Source organism: Lampris incognitus, chromosome 19 (genome assembly GCF_029633865.1).
Source record: "Lampris incognitus isolate fLamInc1 chromosome 19, fLamInc1.hap2, whole genome shotgun sequence".
NCBI classification, from domain to species: domain Eukaryota; kingdom Metazoa; phylum Chordata; class Actinopteri; order Lampriformes; family Lampridae; genus Lampris; species Lampris incognitus.
Genome location: NC_079229.1, coordinates 10,912,349 through 10,935,295, shown reverse-complemented (window position 1 = coordinate 10,935,295; position 22,947 = coordinate 10,912,349). Strand labels below are relative to the sequence as shown.

General features: G+C 45.8%; 1 protein-coding gene across 2 annotated transcripts in view; it reads left to right on the top strand.

Moving 5' to 3' along the window:
- Positions 1-1,440: 1,440 nt before the first annotated feature.
- The window catches only part of nck1b (NCK adaptor protein 1b), a 32,603-nt gene continuing 11,096 nt past the window's right edge, over positions 1,441-22,947 (top strand). Inside the window, exons 1-2 of one of the 2 annotated variants that reach the window (XM_056299378.1) lie at positions 1,441-1,461; positions 10,278-10,518. In XM_056299378.1, coding sequence (XP_056155353.1) covers positions 10,293-10,518 — 226 coding nt within the window. In that variant the 5' untranslated portion in view covers positions 1,441-1,461; positions 10,278-10,292. Of the gene's footprint in view, positions 1,462-10,277; positions 10,519-15,552; positions 15,699-22,947 lie in introns of those variants that run through there. The other variant, XM_056299377.1, reaches the window with a different exon arrangement.

Below are 22,947 nucleotides of genomic sequence, written 5' to 3'. Positions count from 1 at the left end.
ACCTCACTTGTATAAAATAACACTTTTTGGATTCCGCTATATACCACCTCAGAGCCTCAGAAACTATACTTTCTTGCCCCAGTCTTATCACTTTCATCCTAACTCCTGTAAGGGTGAAATATCTCAATGTTCTGGATATTTTCCTGCAGAAAAGTTGGAATAAGCACCTTTTCGGCTCAATTCTATGCTTATGTGAGCTGTAATCCATTACGCTAATCATACTGAAACATAACTCTGCACCCCTTGCTCTTTGTGTTTGCTTAAGATCAGGTTCTGGGTCTTTCTCAGTGCCAGCTGCAGCTGAAGCTTGGACACAATTGGTTCAAATAAAATCTGAGAGCTCTCGGTCTTCAAGGTCAGTGTCTGGGTCCCCTAAAGGCAATCCGAGGGAGAGAGGTGAAACCTCATGCAAACCCAACTTGTTAGATCAGCTTAGCATCTCCTTCTAGAATGTTTGACTTGTTCATCAGTGTTTAGCCAAGTATCTGTTAACTTAGGCACAGGCCTCATAGCCAAGTTGTGCCGAAAGCGAGATGGATCATAAGACTCGGCATATGAATGTGCTCATTGTTAAAGATGAACAAGTCTTCTACATTTATTGTTGCAAAAAAAAAAACAACCTTTGGAGCCCAGTTTTCTAATGGCCTGGGGCACCTTGAAGCACTTGTGATCCACTCCATTACAAATATCCAAAACAAGGTTTCATGTTATCATCTACAGTACGGTTTGCATAGCCAACATATTGGGACATTTTGTAGTAGGGCTACGCCGGGTTTTAAAACGATATCCTCCTTCATTTACATTCAATAAACATTTCCACTCACTGGCTAAGCAGCACTGTTGACACCAAATGGCTCTCTTCCTTGCCCGCCTCTCTCTCATCTGTCCCTTTGCCATCTTCCTGGCTGCCTGCTTCATGTTTGATTTGTAACACAATAGACAATCGTTGGACGGCACCAGAGAGGAAATCAATAGCTTTGTCAATTTCTGAAGAATGTAGATACTGAAGGAATAACTGTAAACTTTGGCCGTCATTAATGTTGAAGACCAAAAACAATAGTCACTTGTATCTGTTATTTTTAAGAAAATAATTGAGCACAATGATGCAGGAAAATGATGCCTATAGAGATTAGATTATGGCTGTGTTCACATGGCATGTGCTCAGGTTTCAGGTGGAAGCATCATGTAACAGTTAACAAAATAAAAAAAGGGTTGTTGCAGTTGGTAGCCTTTTCTTAATACTAGTGGTGCATGTTATAGCAGCAGTAGATTGCCGGTGTTGATTGCTTGCTACACATTTCCCCAAAACATTCACAACACATCAACTTAACTAGGGAAGTTGGCCTCGGCCCAAGGCAAAAGATTGGGTACGTTTTTGTGACATGCATTATTTCTGCTTGTTTTGTAGGTCATCAGAGAAGTGTCTGCATCTTTGAAGTTCTCAGCTTTGATGCATTGCAGGTATTGTGGTAATTTATTCTCTAACATAGTTTCTGAATTTACTTTTGGATCCTCTCACCTTATTTGTCATTTCTGGAGCAAATGACCCAGTTAGCATGGGATGAAACGTGTTTGATGGCTGGCAGACAGAAAGTTGTTGTTGCTGATTTTTAGTGGATCCAAATTTGTCATTTATGAAGACCATGATGTCAGTCCCAACTGATGCTCCTTTTACATTACGCTCATGACTCCAGGAATTACCCAACCATTAGAAGGAAAGACTACACCAAGTTCAGGGTTTATACTCTGCTCCACTTGGTGTAAAGTCCCCTGCTCAAGTTTGTGTTGTCTGTCTAGAGTGGCATGTATTTGTTTTTTTTTTAAGATGTTCTTTTGTTCTTTTTTTTGTTTTGTTTTTTGTTTTTTGCCTTTATTGGACAGAGGAAAGTGACGTGGCAGACAGGAAACAAGGGAAGAGAAGCATTGGCCTGTCTTGTTAATGTCCGTACAGATGTAATTACCAATCGCTACACTGGTCCGTCCACTGTAGCTGCATTTGGCCAGCAGCTGCCTGAAATCTTGGCTGCTTTCATTGTAGAGACACTCTTGAAAATCTCACAGGCGACTAAAATGTGGCCCTCTCTAGTCTCCTCGATTCAGCTGCACCTCTCACTACCAGAGCTAAGCGACTAAAGAGGCCTACACCCTGGTTTAATGACAAGACATGTGCTCTTAAGTGGTCCTGCAGGAGACTGGAATGTAAATGGTGAAAATCAAAATTGGAAGTTTATTTACTTTCCATGAGTGTTTATTGAAATACAAGTGTGCTTTATCTGCTGCAAAAGCAACATATCTCTCTCACTTAATCAATATTTATAAACATAATCCCAGATTGCTCTTTGAAACTGTCGCTAAATTTGCTAAAAAGCAGCCGTGTATTAGCTGCTCACTATTCACGGCCCATGAGTTTCTTGACATTTTCTGCAATAAGGTTGATGCGATCATAAACAAAATTAGTTCTTCAACTCCAGCTGCTTCTGCAGATCCTGTCTTAGCAAATTCATATCTATACAATGAGGCACTGATAGTCCCTATTATTACAATTTTTGAGACTATCTCTTGATACTTTGACTAAGTTCATGTCAGCTTCTAAACCAACTACTTGCCTACTTGACCCTTTACCAGCAAAACTTTTTAAAAACCTCTGGTCTTTCTTGGGACCTCCAATGCTGGACATTGTTAATTTATCACTTACTACTGGCATTGTTCCCAGCAGTTTTAAGACAACTGTGTTCAAACCTGTACTTTAGAAACTGCACCTCGATCTAGGTTAAGAAATGTTTCGGACATCTAGGATTTAATGTCGGAGAGGCAAGTTGTGAGATTTGATAGGGTGATAAGATCTGTGGGTTTTAGTGGCATGTATAACTGAGTGTCATCAGCATAAAAATGGTAAAACACATCGTGATTTTGAATGACCTGGCCAAGGGGCAGCATGTGTATATATATATGTATATATATATATATATATATATATATATATATATATATATATATAGTCAAGTCAATTTTATTTGTATAGCCCAATATCACAAATTACAAATTTGCCTCAGGGGGCTTTACAGCAACACAACATCCTGTCCTTATACCCTCGCATCAGATAAGGAACAACACTCTAAAAAAAAAAAACTTTTAACAGGGAGAAAAAATAGGAAGAAACCTCAGGGAGAGCAACAGAGGAGGGATCTCTCACAAGATGGACAACGTGCAATGGATATTGTGTTTACACAATTTACAGAATACAACACTGAAAGAGGATAACAGAATTATAATGGAATTATAAAATATACAATGAGGACGATGCAAAGCAGTGTCCAGACACCACTGAAACAGCCCAGGACCTAAGCCACGCGACCAGCATCACCATGTACAAAAAACAAAAAAAAAAATATATATATATATATATATATATATATATATATATATATATATATATATATATGATAGAAGGGGGCCAAGAACTGAGCTTTTAGGGACACCAGAACTCAACTGAGCCATCAAGGGAGTAGAGTTATCCAGAACAGCAGAAAAAGTTCTGTTGGTGAGGTAACAGTGTAATAAACTTAAGGGCCGAGCCCTTGATACCAACCCAAGTCTCTAAGCAATGTAAGAGGATGTTGTTATCGACTGTGTCAAAGGCAGCACTTAAGTCTAAAAGAACTGAAATCAAGCAGTCACCTCTGTCTGCAGCCAAGCAGTAGGCCATTAGTGACTTTAACTAGAGCTGTCAGGGTACTATGAAGTGCTCTAAAACCAGACTGGAAATTGTTAAAAATGCTATACTATGAAGTGTTCATAAAAGAAATCAATTGAGATAAAATAACTCCCTCGAGAACCGTAGCTAAAAAGGAGAATTTGGAGAGTGGTCTGTGGTTAATTAAGGAAAGAGGATCTAAATTAGATTTCTTCAGCAATGGGTGAGCAATGGTATTCTTAAAACAGTCTGGAAAAGAACCAGAGGCCAGAGAATTATTAAGAATTTGCAGAAAAATGGGGCTAATAGTTGAAAATACCTCCTTGAGCAGCTTAGTGGGAATGATGTCTAAGATGCAGGAGGAGGAGTTCATATTGGAGACTGTGCTCTCTAATGCTGAAATTGTAATTGGTTGAAACTGGGTAAAAGAGGAAGAGTTAACATGGGGAATGGAATGAATGCAAGAGCCAGGCTGCATTTGGGACCTGATATTATCCACCTTATTTACAAAATGAGTGTGAAACTTTTTGGACAACTTATCAGGTTCAAAAAAAAAAAAAGAAGTGGAAGGACCATTAATAACAATTAATTACCCTAGAGAGAACTTCAGGGTTGTGGTTATTTCTTGATATCAGTTCAGAGAACTATGTTGATCTTGCGTCCTTAACTTCCTTCTGGTAAATTAACATTTGGTTTTTAAGGGTGTTATGTGGTAATCCGGATTTGTTGACCTTCTATTCTCATTCTGATTTTCTACAGAGTCTTCTAAGGGCATGAGTATGATTATTCAGCCAGGAGAGGTAATTTGATTTTTGTTTCCTAATTTTAAACGGTGCAGTTTGGTCGAGGATGGATAGGCACGGATCATTGAATGAATTTAACAGTGCATCTGGATTGAAGGGGGATAGAGAGGGATTAAAGGATGATGAATTAAAAGCATCACAGAATTTAACTGTAGAGCCAGCATTGAGAATGCGACAGCGTGTTTTGGGATAGTGACTAGGAATAGCGAGCTGTTGTGGAACTTTGAAAATGACAGCTTTATGGTCATTTACAGGCATATCCACCAGATTAAGACACTCGAGAGAAACCAGATGAGAGTATAAAGTCTAAGATGTGACCTTTGGAATGTGTGCCCCCTTTAACAAATTGAAAGAGGTTAAAAGAGTCTATAAAGATCCAAAAAGTGTGAAGTCAGGGAATGGGAAGGACAACACACATGAATATTAAAATCACCAAGAATAAGCACCCTTTGATATTTTGGCATGACAATAGATAGAAGGTCAGAAAACTCAAGCGATAAAACTAACTGAATTAGGGGGCCTATAAAGTAAGATGCCGAGTTAAGGGTGTGGACCAGTGATTAAAAAAACATGAAACTTCAAAGGAGAAAAAAAATGCCAAAAGTAACAGAATGGCACTTAAGTCCCTACTACTGCTACTTTCGGCTGCTCCCGTTAGGGGTCGCCACAGCGAATCGTCCATTTCTTCCTGTCTTCTACATTTTCCTCTGTCACACCAGCCACCTGCCTGTCTTCCCTCACCACATCCATAAACATCCTCACCCCCTGTTCGAGGGCCTGGAAATATGAAAATATGCGAACTCGGGGCCTAGCCTCAATCAGGGGGACGATGTCCCCTGGGGACAGCCAAGTCTCAGTAATCATAAAGTCCAGATTATTAAAAACAATAAAATAATTAATGATAAAGGACTTATTACCAAGAGATCTCTCATTCAAGAAGCCAAAATTGTGCGGCGTCTGGGTAGCGTAGTGGTCTATTTCGTTGCCTGCCAACACGGGGATCGCCGGTTCGAAACCTCGTGTTACCACCGGCTTGGTCAGGCGACCCTGCAGACAATTGACCGTGTTTGTGGGTGGGAAGCCGGATGTGGGTATGTGTCATGGTCACTGCACTAGCGCCTCGTCTGGTCAGTTGGGGCACCTGTTCGGGAGGGATGAGGAACTGGGGGGAATAGCGTGATCTTCCCACACGCTACGTCCCCCTGGTGAAACGCCACACTGGCAGGTGAAAAGTGGCTGGTGACTCCACATGTATCGGAGGAGGCATGTGGTAGTCTGCAGCCCTCCCCAGATCGGCAGAGGGGGTGGAGCAGTGACCGGGATGGCTCAGAAGAGATAGGTCATTGGCCAGGTACAATTGGGGAGAAAGGGGGGGGGGTGCAAAATTGGTGTCAAAGCAGAGTTAAAACCAAAGAGAGTACAGCAAATACGACGCAAATTGCAGATATTTGCTTCAGAAATTCGGTTGTTGTTGTTGTTTCTACTATTAGATACATCGTGTGGATGAGAGGCACTCTGCCTCTGTATGGGGAAAACTCCTGGTGAGAGGGTCAATGACAGATGAGACCAGCGGAGGGAGCCAGTGGGAGGAACAGTATCGTCAAGTGCCAAAACAGGTGGAAAAGAAGGCTCCGGGAGGGAAGTGTGAGATGTAAACAGTCAGTCACGTGGAGAGGACTGTAAGGCATGGTGCAGGTTGGCTGCTAGCATCCAGCTACGTGGCCTGTTTGGGTGTACTCCGTCAGATCTGAAGAAGGAGAGACACTCCCAAAACAGATTAAAATTGTCAATAAAACCAATATTGTGAGCTGTGCAGGAGGAGATGAGCCATGTGTGCACACTGAGGATTCTGCTGAAAGGCCCTGCTCCACGAGCGAGTGTCTGAATAGGACCTGAAATAAAAAGAGACTTTCCACGAGTACTTAAAAAGCTGAAAAGGTCCATAAAAATCATTTTTGGTTAATCGCGTGCTTATGAGCTGTATCGTTTGTACCCACATGAATGATCACTCGTGGAGGACAGGACTGAGCGGATCAACTCGACGTTATTAAGGGACTGAGTGGCTGCTTTGAGAAAAAGGATGGTCCTGATTATGGAATCCCCAACTATTAAAACGGGATGAGGAGATGTCGGCTGTGGGTGTACATGATCCACACTGTGTGCTGAAATCGCTGACTGAGGATGTGGTGTCTGAGCAAACAAGTGTTGTGACGAGACAGTGCCATCAGAACTGAGACTTGATTTCTCTGCTGGCTTGGGGCACGGAAGACTTCAAGAGTGTCTAATCACGGTCTCTTTCAGGATCTTATGATTGGAAGAGGAGGTAATTACTCGGGATGAGGGCTGTTGTGTTGGCTTCGCAGTGGGATGGCGAGCCACCTGAACACTGCTAGCCACCAGCGGGGTAGCTGCAGTGTCAGCAGGTGCCATTTTTGCAGAAGGGCCCCGATCAAGATGCATCGGAGCCTGAAGATCATCAGCTGGGTGGACTGGAGTGTCGTCAGACAGGATTGCGTAGAGGTTGGAGAGGTCCAGGTGAGGGGTGGGAGGTACGCCCGACCAAGCCTCTCTTGTGACCGCGGACCACCACGTCAGCCCAGGACAACTGGTGATTAGGTGTTGAGCAGGAGGAAAGCCATGGTCAATTGGAGGGGTCCCACAGAACTGTGTCCTGGATGTACTGAGAGCGGCAATCCGTTTGGACTGCCCGGAAGCCACGTCCATGAAGCTGGTTAAGAGGGAGTCTTAAGAAAAGCTGTCGAACATCCTATTCAAGGTCAGCAATCTTTCTATTTGCTTTGTTTAGTAGCAGGCAGTCGTCACAGGGCAAAGTTGGCATAATTGCTTGGTTAGCTTAGCTACAGGCTAGAAACAAGCCACACGTAGGCCCAGCACTACAGAATCGGATGCTTCAGTGCGATCAAGTCAGTGCAGGAGTCGATGATTGAATAAAATCCACCAAGCGGTGGTGAAATTGTTAGTTATTAAAGTTGAAAGTTAAAGTGAAAGTTAAAAATTTAAAAACTTAAAAGATAGAGCAGCAGGGCAACAGACAAACAGTCATCTGGGAAGAAGAAAGAAAAGTATAGATGAACCTTTTCAATTGGCTTTCAGGGCCTGTCACTCCACTGAAACTGCTCTGACCAGAGTGGTGAAGGATCTTCTACTAGCTATGGACTCTGATTCCACTTCTGTGCTCCTACTACTGGACTTCAGTGCAGCCTTTGACGCCATTGATCACCGTATACTATTACAGTAAATTGTAATTTTGGAGTCTCTGGCTTGGAGACTCGTGGATTAAGTCCTATTTATCTAGACGAACACAGTGTGTCTGTTTATAATAATATTACATCGAAATTCTCTGACGTTGAATATGGCGTACCTTAGGGCTCAGTTCTTGGCCTTCTACTTTTCTCTCTTTATATTTCACCTCTTGGCTAAAGTACACACAGTCATGGACTAAATTTCCATTGCTATGTGGATGATAGTCAGCTGTATGTGCTTATAAGAGCTGATGATTGTTCTCAAATGTCTAATTTAGAGGCCTGTTTGGCTTCTGAGAAAAATTGGGTCACTAAATTTCCTGCTTTTAAATTCGGATAAAACCGAGATGCTGGTCATTGACCTTGCTAGACACAGACAGCAATTTGATAAAGTAACAATAACAATCGACAACGCTGTGGTTTCACAAAGTTTGGCAGCCAAAAATCTTGGTGATACATTTGATCTCAGCCTTTCCTCTGATAAGCACATCAAATAAATGACCAAGACTGCCTTTTTTCACTTGCGTAACAGAGCTAAAATTTGGTCTTTCCTGTCCATGGATGACGCAGACATGCATACATGCATTTGTTTCATCCAGACTTGATTACTGTAATGTTCTGTTTTCAGGTCTGCCTTATGCTGGTACTAAAAGTCTTCAGAGGGTTCAAAATGTGGCAGCTAGAATCCAAACTAAAACTAGGATATTTGACCATATTACACCAATTCTTGCCTCCCTTCATTGGCTTCCTATTCATGTTAGATCAGACTCCAGGGTGCTTCTGCTGACTTATAAGATCCTAAATGGGCTTGCCCCATCTTACCTGTCTGATCTCCTTAAACCATACAGTCCATCTTGAGCTCTCAGCTCTCTACAGGGCTCCTGTGTGTACCCAAAGTTAAAAAGAAGTCAGCTGGTGGCAGGGCCTTTTCCCGTTCTTGTGGAATAACCTGTCTGCTGCTGTCAGACAGTCAGAGTCTGTTGAGTCCTTTAAATCCAAACTTGAAACTCATCTTTTTGCCTTAGCCTACAATTAGTTGCCTTTAAATTGAGTTCTTCACAACGTGTACTGCATGATGGGTCGGTTTCTGTCTCACTGAATTTACCAACCACTCTTCTGCCGATGAGATGATAGAGTATAGATTATTGACTATTGCAAACTGTTGTCTCATGTCTTTTCTCTCTCCCTGAATGATGTCTTCTCCTTTCTTTTCTCCTGTGTATGTGAATGGTGTGACGTGAGTATCATGTGTAGTCTGTCCTTCCAAGTCTCCGTGGTGATGGTGGTCATCACCTGGACACTGCTTTGCACCCTCTTCATCACATCTTATATATATCTTATAAATCCATATAATTTTGTTATCCTGTTTCAGTGTTTTCTCCTTGTCTCACTCTGATGTGTGACTAATGTCTTTTCTTGTCTCTTCTCCCGTGTTTGTGAATGGTGTGATGTGAGTCTCCCCTGTGTGCATGTGTAGTCTGTCCTCCTGTCAGGTCTACATGGTGATGGTGGTCACGTGGCTCAGGTCCTGGGCTGTTCCGGTGCTATCTGCACACTGCTTGGCATCCTCCTCATCATACTCTTCATATATTTTATAATTCCATTATAATTCTGTTATCCTCTTTCAATGTTGTATTGTGTAAATTGTGTAAACACAACATCCATTCCACGTTGTCCGTCTAGGGAGAGAGATCCCTCCTTTCCCTGAGGTTTCTTCCTATTTTCTCCTCCCTGTTAAAGGTTTTTTTTGAGGGAGTTGCTCCTTATCCAATGCGAGGGTCTAAGGACAGGATGTTGACAGATTGTGATATTGGGATACACAGATAAAATTGACTTGACTTGAAGAGAGCAATGGATGCAATATGCAACAAAGGTTACTGGCTGGAATCGAACCTGGGGTGTTGCGGTTATGCGGCATGCGCCGTAACATTAAGCTACCAGTGCGCTCATACGGCATTTTGAACACATCCATTTCTCGTGATTTTCGCAAGACAAAAACACATATAAGACATATGAGCCTTGGTTTGTGTTTTGGGATGGATTTGGATCACGTGCCGGAGTACTGAAGGCACCGCTTCTCTCAACTGGGAGCTCTGGCATTTGGCCAAATACCTGCTTCCCATAATTATATCTATGGAGATGAAGGCCTGATGATTCATATGCTGTTGTTAAACTCAATCAGTCTCCTATCACCGAATCTGTGGGCTGCCCGTCTCAGTGTTAGTCCACAACATTTGTCTGCGACTCGTGTACCAGGGCTAAGTGTCAGATTTGGGTGCAGTGTGTGAGTGGACATGTTGTTGGGGGAGAAAGAAGAGTCCAGCTAATATGAATAACCCTTTACAGTTGGAAATACAAACACGTTAATTCCAAAATAACATTTGTTTCTTGATAAGAAATCAGAAGCTTCCTGGAAGTGGACTGATTTTTTTTGTTTTGTTTCCACCTTGAGATTGTTTGCCAACTGACAGGCCTGCCAATACTTACAAATGTCTTTTCCATTTCTTTCTCCCTCAGTGTACCGGGTTCAAGATGACGGAAGAGGTGATTGTCATCGCCAAGTTTGATTACATGGCACAGCAGGACCAGGAGCTCGACATTAAAAAAAATGAGCGCCTCTGGCTGCTGGATGACTCCAAGTCCTGGTGGAGGGTTCGAAATGCCACCAACAAAACGGGCTTTGTGCCCTCCAACTACGTGGAGAGGAAAAACAGTGCCAGGAAAGCCTCTATTGTGAAGAACCTCAAAGACACACTCGGTAAAATAAAACGTTAAATGTTTCCATACGGTTTCACAATGTTTAATTGTAAATTTGATAGTGTATGTGACATGGATAGAAATGATGTGGTTTTGGGGCATCCGGGTAGCATAGCAGTCTATTCCGTTGCCTACCAACATGGGGATTGGCGGGTCGAATCCCCGTGTTACCTCCAGCTTGGTCGGGCGTCCCTACGGACACAATTGGCCGTGTCTGTGGGTGGGAAGCTGGAAGCGGGTATGTGTCCTGGTCGCTGCACTAGCGCCTCCTCTGGTCAGTTGGGACGCCTGTTCGGGGAGGAGGAATTTGGGGGAATAGTGTGATCCTCCCACATGCTACATCCCCCCTGGTGAAACTCCTCACTGTCAGGTGAAAAGAAGCGACTGGAGACTCCACATGTATCGGAGGAGGCATGTGGTAGTCTGCAGCTCTCCCCGGATCGGCAGAGGGGGTGGTGCAGCAACCGGGACGGCTCGGAAGAGTGGGGTAATTGGCCGGATACAATTGGGGAGAAAAGGGGGGGGGGATTATGTGGTTTTGTACTGTTCAATACATTTTATTTTTGTGTGTAAAGCAAGTAATGTTACTTGCTTTTAGTCGATCTGCGTGGTGAACATGTATAATTTTCAGTCACTGGCAGGTGCTCATGAACCGAAAGCAAATGTCCTTTGTGTGTCAAACAGAGACAAGCGAAGGTGTTACACCAGCACACCTCATAGGCGTTTTTATTTCTGAGGTTTACCACAAGAAGGTGGTCTCCAGTTAGCTTCACTGTCGTCAGTTGAGGTGACATAGAGCTACTTGATTTCTCACAGCCTCTCATAGTGAAGCCATTAGAGTCATGATTTAGTCACTAGGGTGAGGTGTCGCTTGTGCATTCTAGCTTGGGAAAACTGTTCATCAGGTAAGACAAACATACTCTTTGTGCTCCTCGATGTCCACTAGGAAGCTAACTTCAAATATAATTTGTCTTTAGCCAAGCGCAAGAAAGACAAATGAGCAGAATACTTTGTATTTCGAGGCCGTCGTTTTACTGTTTTAATGGGTGGATTTCTCTTCTTTCTGCATTTATGCTTTATTCATGAGCAGTCACCCCTGAGGATCTTTTACTTTTCCTCGCCGCAAAACACGAGTTGAAATGGCACAGGTGTTGTCTGCGCTGTCAGCGCAGCAGTAATATTTATGGTCGACCCCTTTCGCTAAAGGCCCTGTGCTGCGTGGGAGCACGCCGAGCCACATGTGGCTGTACTGTATATTTGAGCCAAGGTTACCATTTGTCTTGACTTAATTCTTTCTGATGACAGACATCCGTGTTAATTTAGGGTACGTACACTGCTCACTGGCATTCAAGCTACAGCCCATCCAAATAGCCCGGAGTCTCTCAGGCCTATGCTCTTTTTTTATTTTATTTATTTTCATTATCTGTGCAGTTATTTTAGCTTTCTAAATGCTTGTCATACTGGATTGGCTAGCTTTATATCTGCAGGGTATCACTGCCTCACCTAAAAGGCATGATGGGCGGATCCAAATTTTAGTCCACCGGGTTTTCATAACCTGCATCTCATTTGTTCAGTCATATCAAGGCAGTTAAGAGTCTGACATAATTTCCTGTGTTCCAAGTGTGCTTAGTGTTTTAGACGAGGGCCACATAGTAGTGACAAAAACTCTCATTATGCAAGCATGCATTTGCTTTGCTATGATGGTGGCATGAATTATGATATTTGTATATATAGCTTTTTGCACAAGTTCTTGTATGCTAAAAATTTTTATTGGTGACATGTACCGGACCGTTGTGGTGAAGAGGGAGTTGAGCCGGAAGGCAAAGCTGTCAGTCTTTGTTCCAACCCTCACCTATGGTCATGAGCTTTGGATAGTGCCTGAAAGGGTGAGATCATGGATACAAGTGGTTGAAATTAGTTTCTTCCGTAGGGTGTCTGGGCTTAGCCTTAGAGATAGGGTGAGGAGCTCGGACATCCAGAGGGAGCTCGGAGTAGAGCCGCTGCTCCTTTGCGTCGAAAGGAGCCAGTTGAGGTGGTTCGGGCATCTGATTAGGATGCCTCCTGGGCGCCTTCCTTTGGAGGTTTTCCGGGCACGTCCAACTGGAAGGAGACCCTGGGGTAGACCCATACCTCACTTGGAGGGACTACATGTACAATCTAGACTGGGAACGCCTTGGAATCCCCCAGGAGGAGCTGGAGCGCGTTGCTGGGTTAAGTGTCTGATGATGAGATGAGCTGTAACCTGAGTTGTCAAACATTTTTTTCTATACATAAAAAAAAAATCCACCTCTATTTAAAATTGAAGTATTCTATTTAGCTTTTTGCATTGTTAATATGTTTTAGCCCCACTTTAGAGTTTTTGATAGGGTGCTCCGGGTGCTCCGGTTTCCCCCACCATCAAAAAGACATGGGTTAGTACTCCTGTCTGTTCCCCTGACCGATGCAGGGCAAGACGAACTGGAGTTGGTCCCCGGGTGCTGCACAGTGGCTGCCCACTGCTCCTAGCTACACAGCTAGGATGGGTTAAATGCAGGGAGGAATTTCCCTCCAGGGATCAATAAAGTATCTCAAAATCAAAATTTTTATGAATGCATCTCCATCCATCCTACGGTCGTCCTACAGTCAGTCCTCCTCTTTGTTGTGTATTTAATATGACATACTTGCACACGTAGAGTAGAGAAAAAAGGTAGCCTCTACCTTTTTGCATGCTTTGATGCAGAGATGATTGTTTCCTGTTTTGGGTGACCTGTGTGGGAGGGGGGTGTTCGGGGGATTGGGGGGTGTTTTTCTTCATAATTGTGTCATGGCTTTGTGACTGTCGCACACACTCTGGTATTTACACAACGCTATCTACTGGAAACATGAATAGCGTTTTCCTGTTAGGCGCGTGTGTGTGTATATGTGTGTGTGTGTGTGTGTGTGTGTGTGTGTGTGTGTGTGTGTGTGTGTGTGTGTGTGTGTGTGTGTGTGTGTGTGTGTGTGTGTGTGTGTGTGTTGCGGCCAAGGGTGACAGGTGAAATGGCAAATTAGAGGGCTTGTGTGTTGCAATACTGTGATGGTATAAACACATGGAACAACAGGAAGAGGTCTCTTGAGATTGAACCGTGTACCGCCAACAAAGGGTGCGTACAGCAGCCATGTGAATTTCATCTTCCTTCTGGGTTTTTTTTTGGGGGGGTTTTTTTGTGTGTGTGTTTTTTCCCCTTTGGTCACTCGTGTGTGAGAAGAGATTTTGTGTTTTCCTGCTTGTTGTATCTTTGAGAACCTCCTCTGGTGCAGTATCGACTATAGTCTACATTATGGACAGTCTCAGAAGAGTCGGGTCAGTCCATCTGGACACAAAGGTCAGGGTGTTAACTTGTGTCCAGATGATGATTTAACTTTTCTGGGGGATTCCCCCCCTTTTCTCCCCAATTGTACTTGGCCAATTACCCCACTCTTCCGACCCGTCCCAGTCGCTGCTCCACCTCCTCTGCCGATCCGGGGGGGGGGGGGGGGGGGGGGGGCTGCAGACTACCTCATGCTTCCTCCAATACAAGTGGAGTCGCCAGCCGCTTCTTTTCACCTGACTGACAGTGAGGAGTTTCACCACGGGGAGACGTAGCGCGTGGGAGGATCACACTATTTCCCTTCCCCCCTGAACAGGCGCCCCTACCGACCAGAGGAGGCGCTAGTGCAGCGACCAGGACATATACCCACATCCGGCTTCTCACCCGCAGACACGGCCAATTGTGTCTGTAGGGACGCCCAACCAAGCCGGAGGTAACATGGGGATTCAACCCGGCGAGCCCCATATTTGGTTGGCAACGGAATAGACCGCTACGCTACCCGGACGCCCCTTTTCTGGGATTTCTACACGTGGATTATTGAGCATGCATCAAGATTTATAGATGGTCTGTTTTCAGCCTGTTAACTTCTTATTAGGAATGACAATAATAAGCATCACCATCATGATGATGATGATGATATGGTTTAAAAGGTTAGCATATCTGTAAACAAATAGCAAAACAAAAACAAACGGCAATGAACGGTAGAAAAAGATACCAGAAACAATATTTTAAAGTAAGTCAGTTCCACGCTGGGCGTGTCAGACCAGTGTAGGGGGCGCCCTGATAGTTTGTCTGTCAACCTGTGTGTGTGTGTGTGTGTGTGTTGGGGGGGAATATGGCGTCATAGACTGCAGCTATGAGACATCCACCAACTCTTCACCTGTCACTACTTCCATAGATAACATAACCTGAAGTTAACAGCGGCCCAGATGACATGGCACACACACACACACACACACACACACACACACACAGACGTGTTGTACACAAACAGACTGACTCCCAGTCAAACCCTGCACCTTCCACCGTACAACTTGTTACCAGTCAGCCTCCTTTGTTCTTATTGTAGGAACCTGGGTTTCGGACCTTTAGAGCGAGGTCGGTGTGGGAAGTTGGTCCTTGGTGTGTTGTTATGGACATGTCTGGGGGGCAGAAAGAAAGCTGAGCCCAAGTCATGACCACACTTTTTTGTGTTTTGCGTGGGAGGACGGAGTGTGTTTTTCAGGCTGTTGGCTTGTAGCTGGGTGTGGAGTCGTGTCATTTTGAGGAATGTGTCAGGGAGTGAGCTATCTGCAGATGGCTGCTTGTGTGTGTTTGTAGGATTTGTGTTTCCCTTGGTTTTGTTGTAAGTTATGAATGCGTCTCTACAGGCAACTGCAGTCATGTGACATGGAATACTCGCTGACTCACACATGGAGCGTCCACACAGATTCCGACATATCTGTCCGGAGAAGCCCCCTCTCTCACCCCAGTCTGGCACTGGAGGGTGAGGAAATGCCTCCCTCCTGGCCACTCTTCCTCTCTCTTTCTCTCCTTCTCTTACCCCCTCACACTCTCTCTCTCTCTCTCTAAACATGAGGCCTCCATACTCTGCTGTAGAGAGTGGGATTGGAGGCCTCTCTCTCTCTCTCTCGCTCGCTCTCTCTGTGTGTCTGTCTCACTCGCCCTCTCTCGCTGCCGTGCTGCCATTGGCTGGGCCAGGCCACATGGTCACGGAGTGGGCTGCCCTGCTATCCGCCCAGCTCTCTGGGTGTTCTCATGGAATAACTCTACAGCGGCAGTGGGGAGAGCGCAGGGTGCCGAGAGAGCAAACCCAAAATGGACATGGCTAACCTATTCAAACACTTCTTTCGTGAGTTACCAACTTTACTAGTCGTTTCTAACACCTCTCGGGTTTTTGCCTTGAAGCGTTGCTTTTTCTTATTTTCTTTTTTTTAACTTGTCCATCGGTTGGGGTGGGGGGAGTTCTTCCGTCCGGTGAAGTTTTGAGCCGTTTTTTTTTTTCCTTCTTTTGTCTCAGGTTTTAGAGGAAGGGGTTTCAGTAGGCTTATTCCCCCCCATCTGATTAGCACAGTGGGTTTTTAAGGTGGTTTCTGCTCGAGGGTATGCAAACAAATGTGTCCTATTGGGTTTTGTGTGAAGACGGTGTTGTGTTGGCAGTGGAGGAGGTGGTCTCCACTGCTTTTGAGGCTCTGTGTGTGTGTATGTGTGTGTGTGTGTGTGTGTGTGTGTGTAGCAGCTGCAAGGACTGGGCGGATATTCTTTTGAAAAGCCTTCTGCCGAGCTGAAGCCTGTAATTGCATCAGCGCTCATTTTCTCTCTCTCTCTTTCTCGCTCATAAACTATCTCTCTCTCTCGTGCTCTCTCTCTCTCTCATACACACAAAGTAATCCTACTCCATTTTTCGCTCCCATTTGTCCTCTTAGTCAGTGGGCCGCAGCTCGCTGGATTACATTATCATGCTTGAAGAAAGACCCCCTCCACCCTGTTTAGGAATATCTCAGGACATAGCCACAGCCTGTTTTCTGTTATGCTAAACTCAGGGCGGGCTAGCCAGTTCTGGGAGGGTCTCCCCCCACCCAGTCCCAGTAATGTGCTACAGTGGAGGGGGGACGCGTAGTGTTCATGTAGAACACTGTAGTCATTGTGTTGAGAGGAAGAGGGGGGGTCTGGGCTGATTGATGGGGGGGACTCGGGCGCCCATCTCCCTCACCTCAGCAAGTTATCAGAGGAATGTCATTACCCAGGCAGCTCCTCGGACCACAGATACTTTACAGCCACACAGCCGCGGCTTTTCAAAGGGCCCTGTTGCTCTTCCCATGGTGTAATCTCACCTTGTAACTGTTGACTGCTGTCCTCTGCCCCTGCCTGTCTTCCCGGCCCACCTGCACACGTGTGTGTGTGTGTGTGTGTGTGTGTGTGTGTGTGTGTGTGTGTGTGTGTGTGTGTGTGTGTGTGTGTGTGTGTGTGTGTGTGTTAAGGATCTAAAGTCTTAGGGAATGAGAAACTGGGCTCTTAAACCCATTGTGATCGGTGAACAAAGCTATTAAATGTTGCTTATGTAAACTTAAAGAGCTCTAAATTGTCTCTCTCTCTCCCTCACACATACTCCCTCTCTCTATCATTCTCTTCTTTCTATCATTGTCTCTCTCCCTCACACACACACACACACACACACACACACACACACACTCTTTCCCTCACACACACTCCCTCACTCTCTCTCTATCATTCTCTCCCTCACACACACTCTCTCTCCCTCACACACACTCTCTCTCTCCCTCACACATACTCCCTCTCTCTCTAACATTCTCTTCTCTCTATCATTCTGTCTCTCTCTCTCTCTCCTCACATACACACACACACACTCTTTCCCTCACACACACTCCCTCACTCTCTCTCTCTGTCTCCCCCTCTCTCCCACACACACACACTCTCTCTCACTCACACACACACACTCCCTCTCTCTCTCACACTCTCTCGCTCACTCCCCGTCTCTCTCTCCCTCACTCCCTCTCTGTCTCTCCCCCTCTTCCTCACACACACACTCCCTCATTCTCTCTCTCACACACTCTCTCGCTGTCTCTCCCCCTCTCTGTCTCTCTCTCCCTCACACACATTCCCTCACTCCCTCTCGCTCGCTCTCCCTCTCCCTCACACACACTCCCTTACTCTCTCTCTCCCCCTCCCCCTCTCCCTGTCTCTCTCTCCCCCTCACACACACTCTCTCACTCCCCCCTCCCTCCCTCTCTCCCCTTATTCAGTTTTCCTGTCTTTGGCCTCCCCAGTGAGCGGAAGCTCTAATTTGAGCCACATTTCTCCTCCCACAGTTCTGGAGGAGTACGGCGCAAGAGAGGAAGTGAGAAGTTGGAAGGAAGTTGAATCATTGTTGCGCGTCTGTCTGTTGGTCCTTCTGGCTGTTCCCCTGTCGTGCTCTTTCTTACCACCTCCTCTCATTTCTGCATACCTCTTTTCTCTAACACCATACTTTGACTGGATTGGAGGGAGATGACTCAATGTTAGTTAAGCCTAATGTGCCCCCCCCTCCATGAAGATACTCAGCTCGTCTTTATTATTCTTTGTCTTCTGCCATAAAAATGGCATAAGGCAAAATGGCAAAATTATGGCTGGCATTGTTAAAAATAAGCAGGTCCCTGTTGAAACATCTACAGAACAGCTGTGTCCGTCCGTTGAGCTTCAGATTAGGACATTTTGGTCTTCTCACTTAAAAGTCTCATGCTGGAAGTGGCTCCTTGTTAAGCTTATCTGTGTGGACCCAAATTAGTCTGTGGTCTATCTGACGAAGTGTAGTCTACGTACAGGTCACACCTGTAATGTACCTGAGCCTGTCCTCACCATGTGCCATGGTAAAGGCGCTCTCGGCATAATGTTTTTCTTGCAAACCTTAGCAACTACTAGGAATTCCACTGACATTGACAGCCATTTCCTTCAGCAGCGGATGGCCTGCAAGTGACAAGAGTAATGCTGATAAGATCTCATAATGTCACACGCTACCGAACGCAGGGATCCTGCAAGAATGTCAAGTTGGAGAGGAAATTGTTGTAAAACACTGTCCACTGTTAAAACTTATAACACATGGCTATATATTTAATGATCATGCTGCTTACCTGTCTAACAGTTTGGGCAGCTCGCCATCAGTTCTTATGTCTTTATAGTTGCACATTTTCTGCCCCCTCTCAAAGGTGCTAATTATGGTTATTTTACTTTTGTAGCAATGTTTTATTATTTTAATTTTTTTTTTTCTTGATGAAATCACTTTTGTGTTTTTGAGTTGCGTTGCCAAGCTAACTCCTCCCCAGTGGAAAGTTGAAATGTGCGGCAAGATGAATTTGAGCAACCTTAGTTTTGTGGGATAACACTGGATTCTAGGATCTTTGGTTCAAATCCCCGTGTTACCTCCAGCTTGGTCAGGCGTCCCTACATACACAATTGGCCATGTCTGCAGGTGGGAAGCCGGATGTGGGTATGTGTCCTGGTCGCTGCACTAGCGCCTCCTCTGGTGGGTCAGGGCGCCTGTTTGGGAGGGAGGGGGAACTGGGGGGAATAGCGTGATCCTCCCACGTGCTACAGCCCCCCTGGTGAAACTCCTCACTGTCAGGGGAAAAGAAGCGGCTGGCGAGTCCACATGTATCAAAGGAGGCATGTGGTAGTCTGCAGCCCTCCCTGAATTGGCAGAGGGGGTGGAGCAGCGACCCATCATTTTACAAATGGTATATACCGACAACTCCGTCCAGCCCCTCTGATACATGATGGTCTTATTTTACTATGATAAAGTCACAATTTTGCTGATAGCACCTTTAAATGAAATCTGTGTTGGGTCAGTATGTAGCAACTGATATTTGACCGTATTCAAATCACTCCAGCAAACTTCAAGAACTCTCTCCGCTGTAATCGCATATATACCACCCGTCTAACACAATCCATAGTATGCAATGATGTCACTTTGTCGGAATACAAATGTCATGACTCAATTTTCTTAAGCTTTCACAAAGAAATATGACTATTTGATTTGTTCAGTTTACTTCCAGGAAGGGCTCTAGCACAAGCAGCCTCTGTGGGTAATATTTTACCTTGAGAAAAGAGTCCAGGGCAGTAAAACCAAATGGAGTGTTGTGCCTGTCCCCCCCCCCCCCCTTTACCACTGGGACTGATGGTTGAGAGGTTTTGAAGTCTCAGACGGCTGAAGTTGAAAGAGCTCCTTGCTCTTCCTGCCCAGCTATCAGTCAGCCATGTTAGCAGCATGGCCTTGATTGAAGCCACAGGCGTTTCAAAAGGCATCCTCCGCCAACCCCACTCATAGGACCACTCCTATGTACGTTCACTTCAAATTCTTTCCCTCTTTCTCCGGCGTGCGAGCCACATTGAACCATGTGGCTGATGGCTGCCATGTTGCGTCTCATCCGGTTATAGTGTAGAGTGTAAAACATGGTGGTCAGCATTCGAGTTTATCCAGTAATGAGGTAGAGGACTAGAGACTAGTGTGTAGGCCAACTGACTGTGTAAAAACAGGTAACTTGACGAGTGGACAGCATTGGAGTCAAGATCTGGAAATGTAGATCACGTTGACTCTAGATATGTGTTTTATAGCCAAAAAAACAGTCCGTGGTGAGATGCTGAGGTCTGTTGGCGGTGGTCGTGATCAGACGGTGTCAGACAGCCTGACGCGGGGTGTTGTCGTTCAGAGAGGAAGAGCCCTGGAATGGAGGGAAGCACAGGGGTCAAGAGGGCTTGGGGCAGACAATGGACAGCTAGCCGACGCATGGGAGGCCAGCCAACGCTGCCAAACGAAAAACTACTTCCCGTCTCTCAACGGGAGCCCAGCAAACTCCCCAGCACTTTCTACTCCTCCTGCTGGGCAGTCTCAACTGTAAAAAAAAAAACAACAAAAAAAACAAGTGTCTTTTTGGAGAGGCAGGGGTGCAATCAAACTAACTTGTTGGCCCATTGTTGTTGTTTTTTGTCACTCGTTTACTGTTGTTTGATGCAGCATGGCTTCCTTCCTCGGCATCCTCCTCTCATGACACACACAGGAAGGAGCATTATGACATGGAGCCGGAGGAAATTTCCAGTGCACAATGCTTTCATTTTCCTCCCCATTTTCAAAAAGCCCCCCCCCCCCCCCCCAAAGTCACAGTGACATAGTGGGATGGCTTGTGAACTCTTCAGGCTTGTGCACAGGATTACAGTCAGACACACACACAGACATGTACGTACCAGACGTAGTAGGTAGTGTTTAGTCCGGGCTGTAGGTGGATGGGTCATGTCTGGAGGATGAGAGATGGGATTGTGCCTCCTTTAACTGGGTAGGCGTCAACAGAGCCGGGTGACTGGCTTTCCCTCTCACTCGGCAGGAGGACTTTGCTCCCGGAGTTCGACCAAAAGTGCTTAATAGACTTCATGGTGACGTCTTTGTAGTGGCCAGTCATTATACTTCTGTTCATAAACACTGCACCTAAACAGAGTGGCTATTTGTTTGGTGCTACAGGTCTGTGAAGTAAACGGCTGTTTTTAACTTGAGCCTTTCTGGAGGTCTCAGTACAAATGGTGTTTGTTTGTAGTTTGTTACTCTTTTTTGGGGGGGGGGTTTCCCCCTTTTTCTCCCCCAGTTGTACTTGGCCGATTACCCCACTCTTCCGAGCCGTCCCGGTCGCTGCTCCACCCCCTCCGCCGGATCCGGGGAGGGCTGCAGACTACCACATGCCTCCTCCGATACATGTGGAGTCGCCAGCTGCTTCCTCACCTGACAGTGAGGAGTTTCACCGGGGGGACGTAGCGTGTGGGAGGATCACACCATTCCCCCCAGTTCCCCCTCCCCCCCGAACAGGCGCCCCCGACCAACCAGAGGAGACGCTAGTGCAGTGAGCAGGACACACACCCACATCCAGCTTCCCACCCGCAGACACGGCCAATTATGTCTATAGGGATGCCTGACCAAGCCGGAGGTAACATGGGGATTCGAACCGGTGATCCCCGGCAACGTAATAGGCCGCCATGCTACCCGGACACCCCCAATCTACTATTTTTTTATTTCTTTACCATTCTACAATCACAATGCCAGATAGGTTGACAATGTATTTTTGTTTATGTGGTTGTTTGTTTAAAGTTCCCATGAAATCAGAATAGATGTTCAAGTTTTTTTTATCACGTCTTCTACTGATCGCTACCTATACGCCAGTATCTGGCCCAATAATAACAAAAAAGCCATTTCGTGAATATTCTTAATAGTATTTTAAAGTTTGTCATATCCTGGAAAACAATAAAAAAAATGTTGACTCATTCTGCATTCGGGGGTGTATACTGATTTTGCGTCTGAACGCTTTCTTGAATTTTTAGGTCCCTCCCCAATGACTATAAATTCTGCCAGTTACTGACCAGTGCACAGGACCTACGAGTTAGCTAGCAGTGATGGGTCGTTGCTGTATTTTTGGTTGTGCTAACTTCGGCCGTCTTTTCCCCTTGGTTAAGAGGAAAAGGGAATCTCCTGGTGGGTCGCCTTGGCCGGGGAGCTCTGTAAGAAAGGCCCGGCGTGCGTCCAGAGTCTCTGCCGCACACCGCCATACCCAGTCCCCTCTGGCACGGCGGCGGACGCTGTCTTGCAGGGCCCCTTCCGTCTGCCGTGCATTCAGCACTATTGGCTACTGTAAACGCCAATCAATATCCATGACAAGTCCCCCCCCCTTAGCTTCCTGTTTTTAGAGAACTTAACATTTTTGCAACCTTTATGGAATGACGCTATCAGTTCTTTCAGGTAAATACAGCCTCACCGATAGAGTTGTTATTTACTGGTGTTGAAGTATCCTCCCTTTAGTTACTAGTAACTTGGCTCATGACTGAGATCAATTAGACAAGTTACGCCAATTACCCCACTCTTCCCGAGCCGTCCCGGTCTCTGCTCCACCCCCCTCTGCCGATCCAGGGAGGGCTTCAGACTACCACATGCCTCCTCCGATACATGTGAAGTCGCCAGCCGCTTCTTTTCACCTGACAGTGAGGAGTTTCACCAGGGGGACGTAGCTCGTGGGAGGATCACGCTATTCCCCCCAGTCCCCCCCCCCCCGAACAGGCGCCCCAACCGACCAGAAGAGGCGTTAGTGCAGCGAGCAGGACACACACCCAAATCCAGCGTCCCACCCGCAGACACGGCCAATTGGGTCTGCAGGGACGCCCGACCAAGCCGGAGGTAACACGGGGACTCGAACCGGCGATCCCCGTGTTGGTAGGTAATGAAATAGACTGCTACGTTACCCTGACGTCCACCCATATAAATGAATCTGAACCCAGTACCCTTGGGGGGGGGGGTTATCTCATGGCCAATCCTATATACAAAGCATTTTTAGAAGTGTTTTTGACGTCTTGTTACTCGCACGTCTCACGGAGCAGATACGCTTCCATTTTATTAAACGTATCAGTCCACACTGACTCCATGAGACGCCATTTTTACGTTTCGAGTCCAGTTTTTGTCCTGTTTATTGAAGCGTAATCTGCACAGACAGCGGTTTAAATCACACAACTATCTCGCCGTGTTAACCATATCATGATTGATCAAGGCTCCCCGTCTGTCTGTGAGCTTACTAGACAGA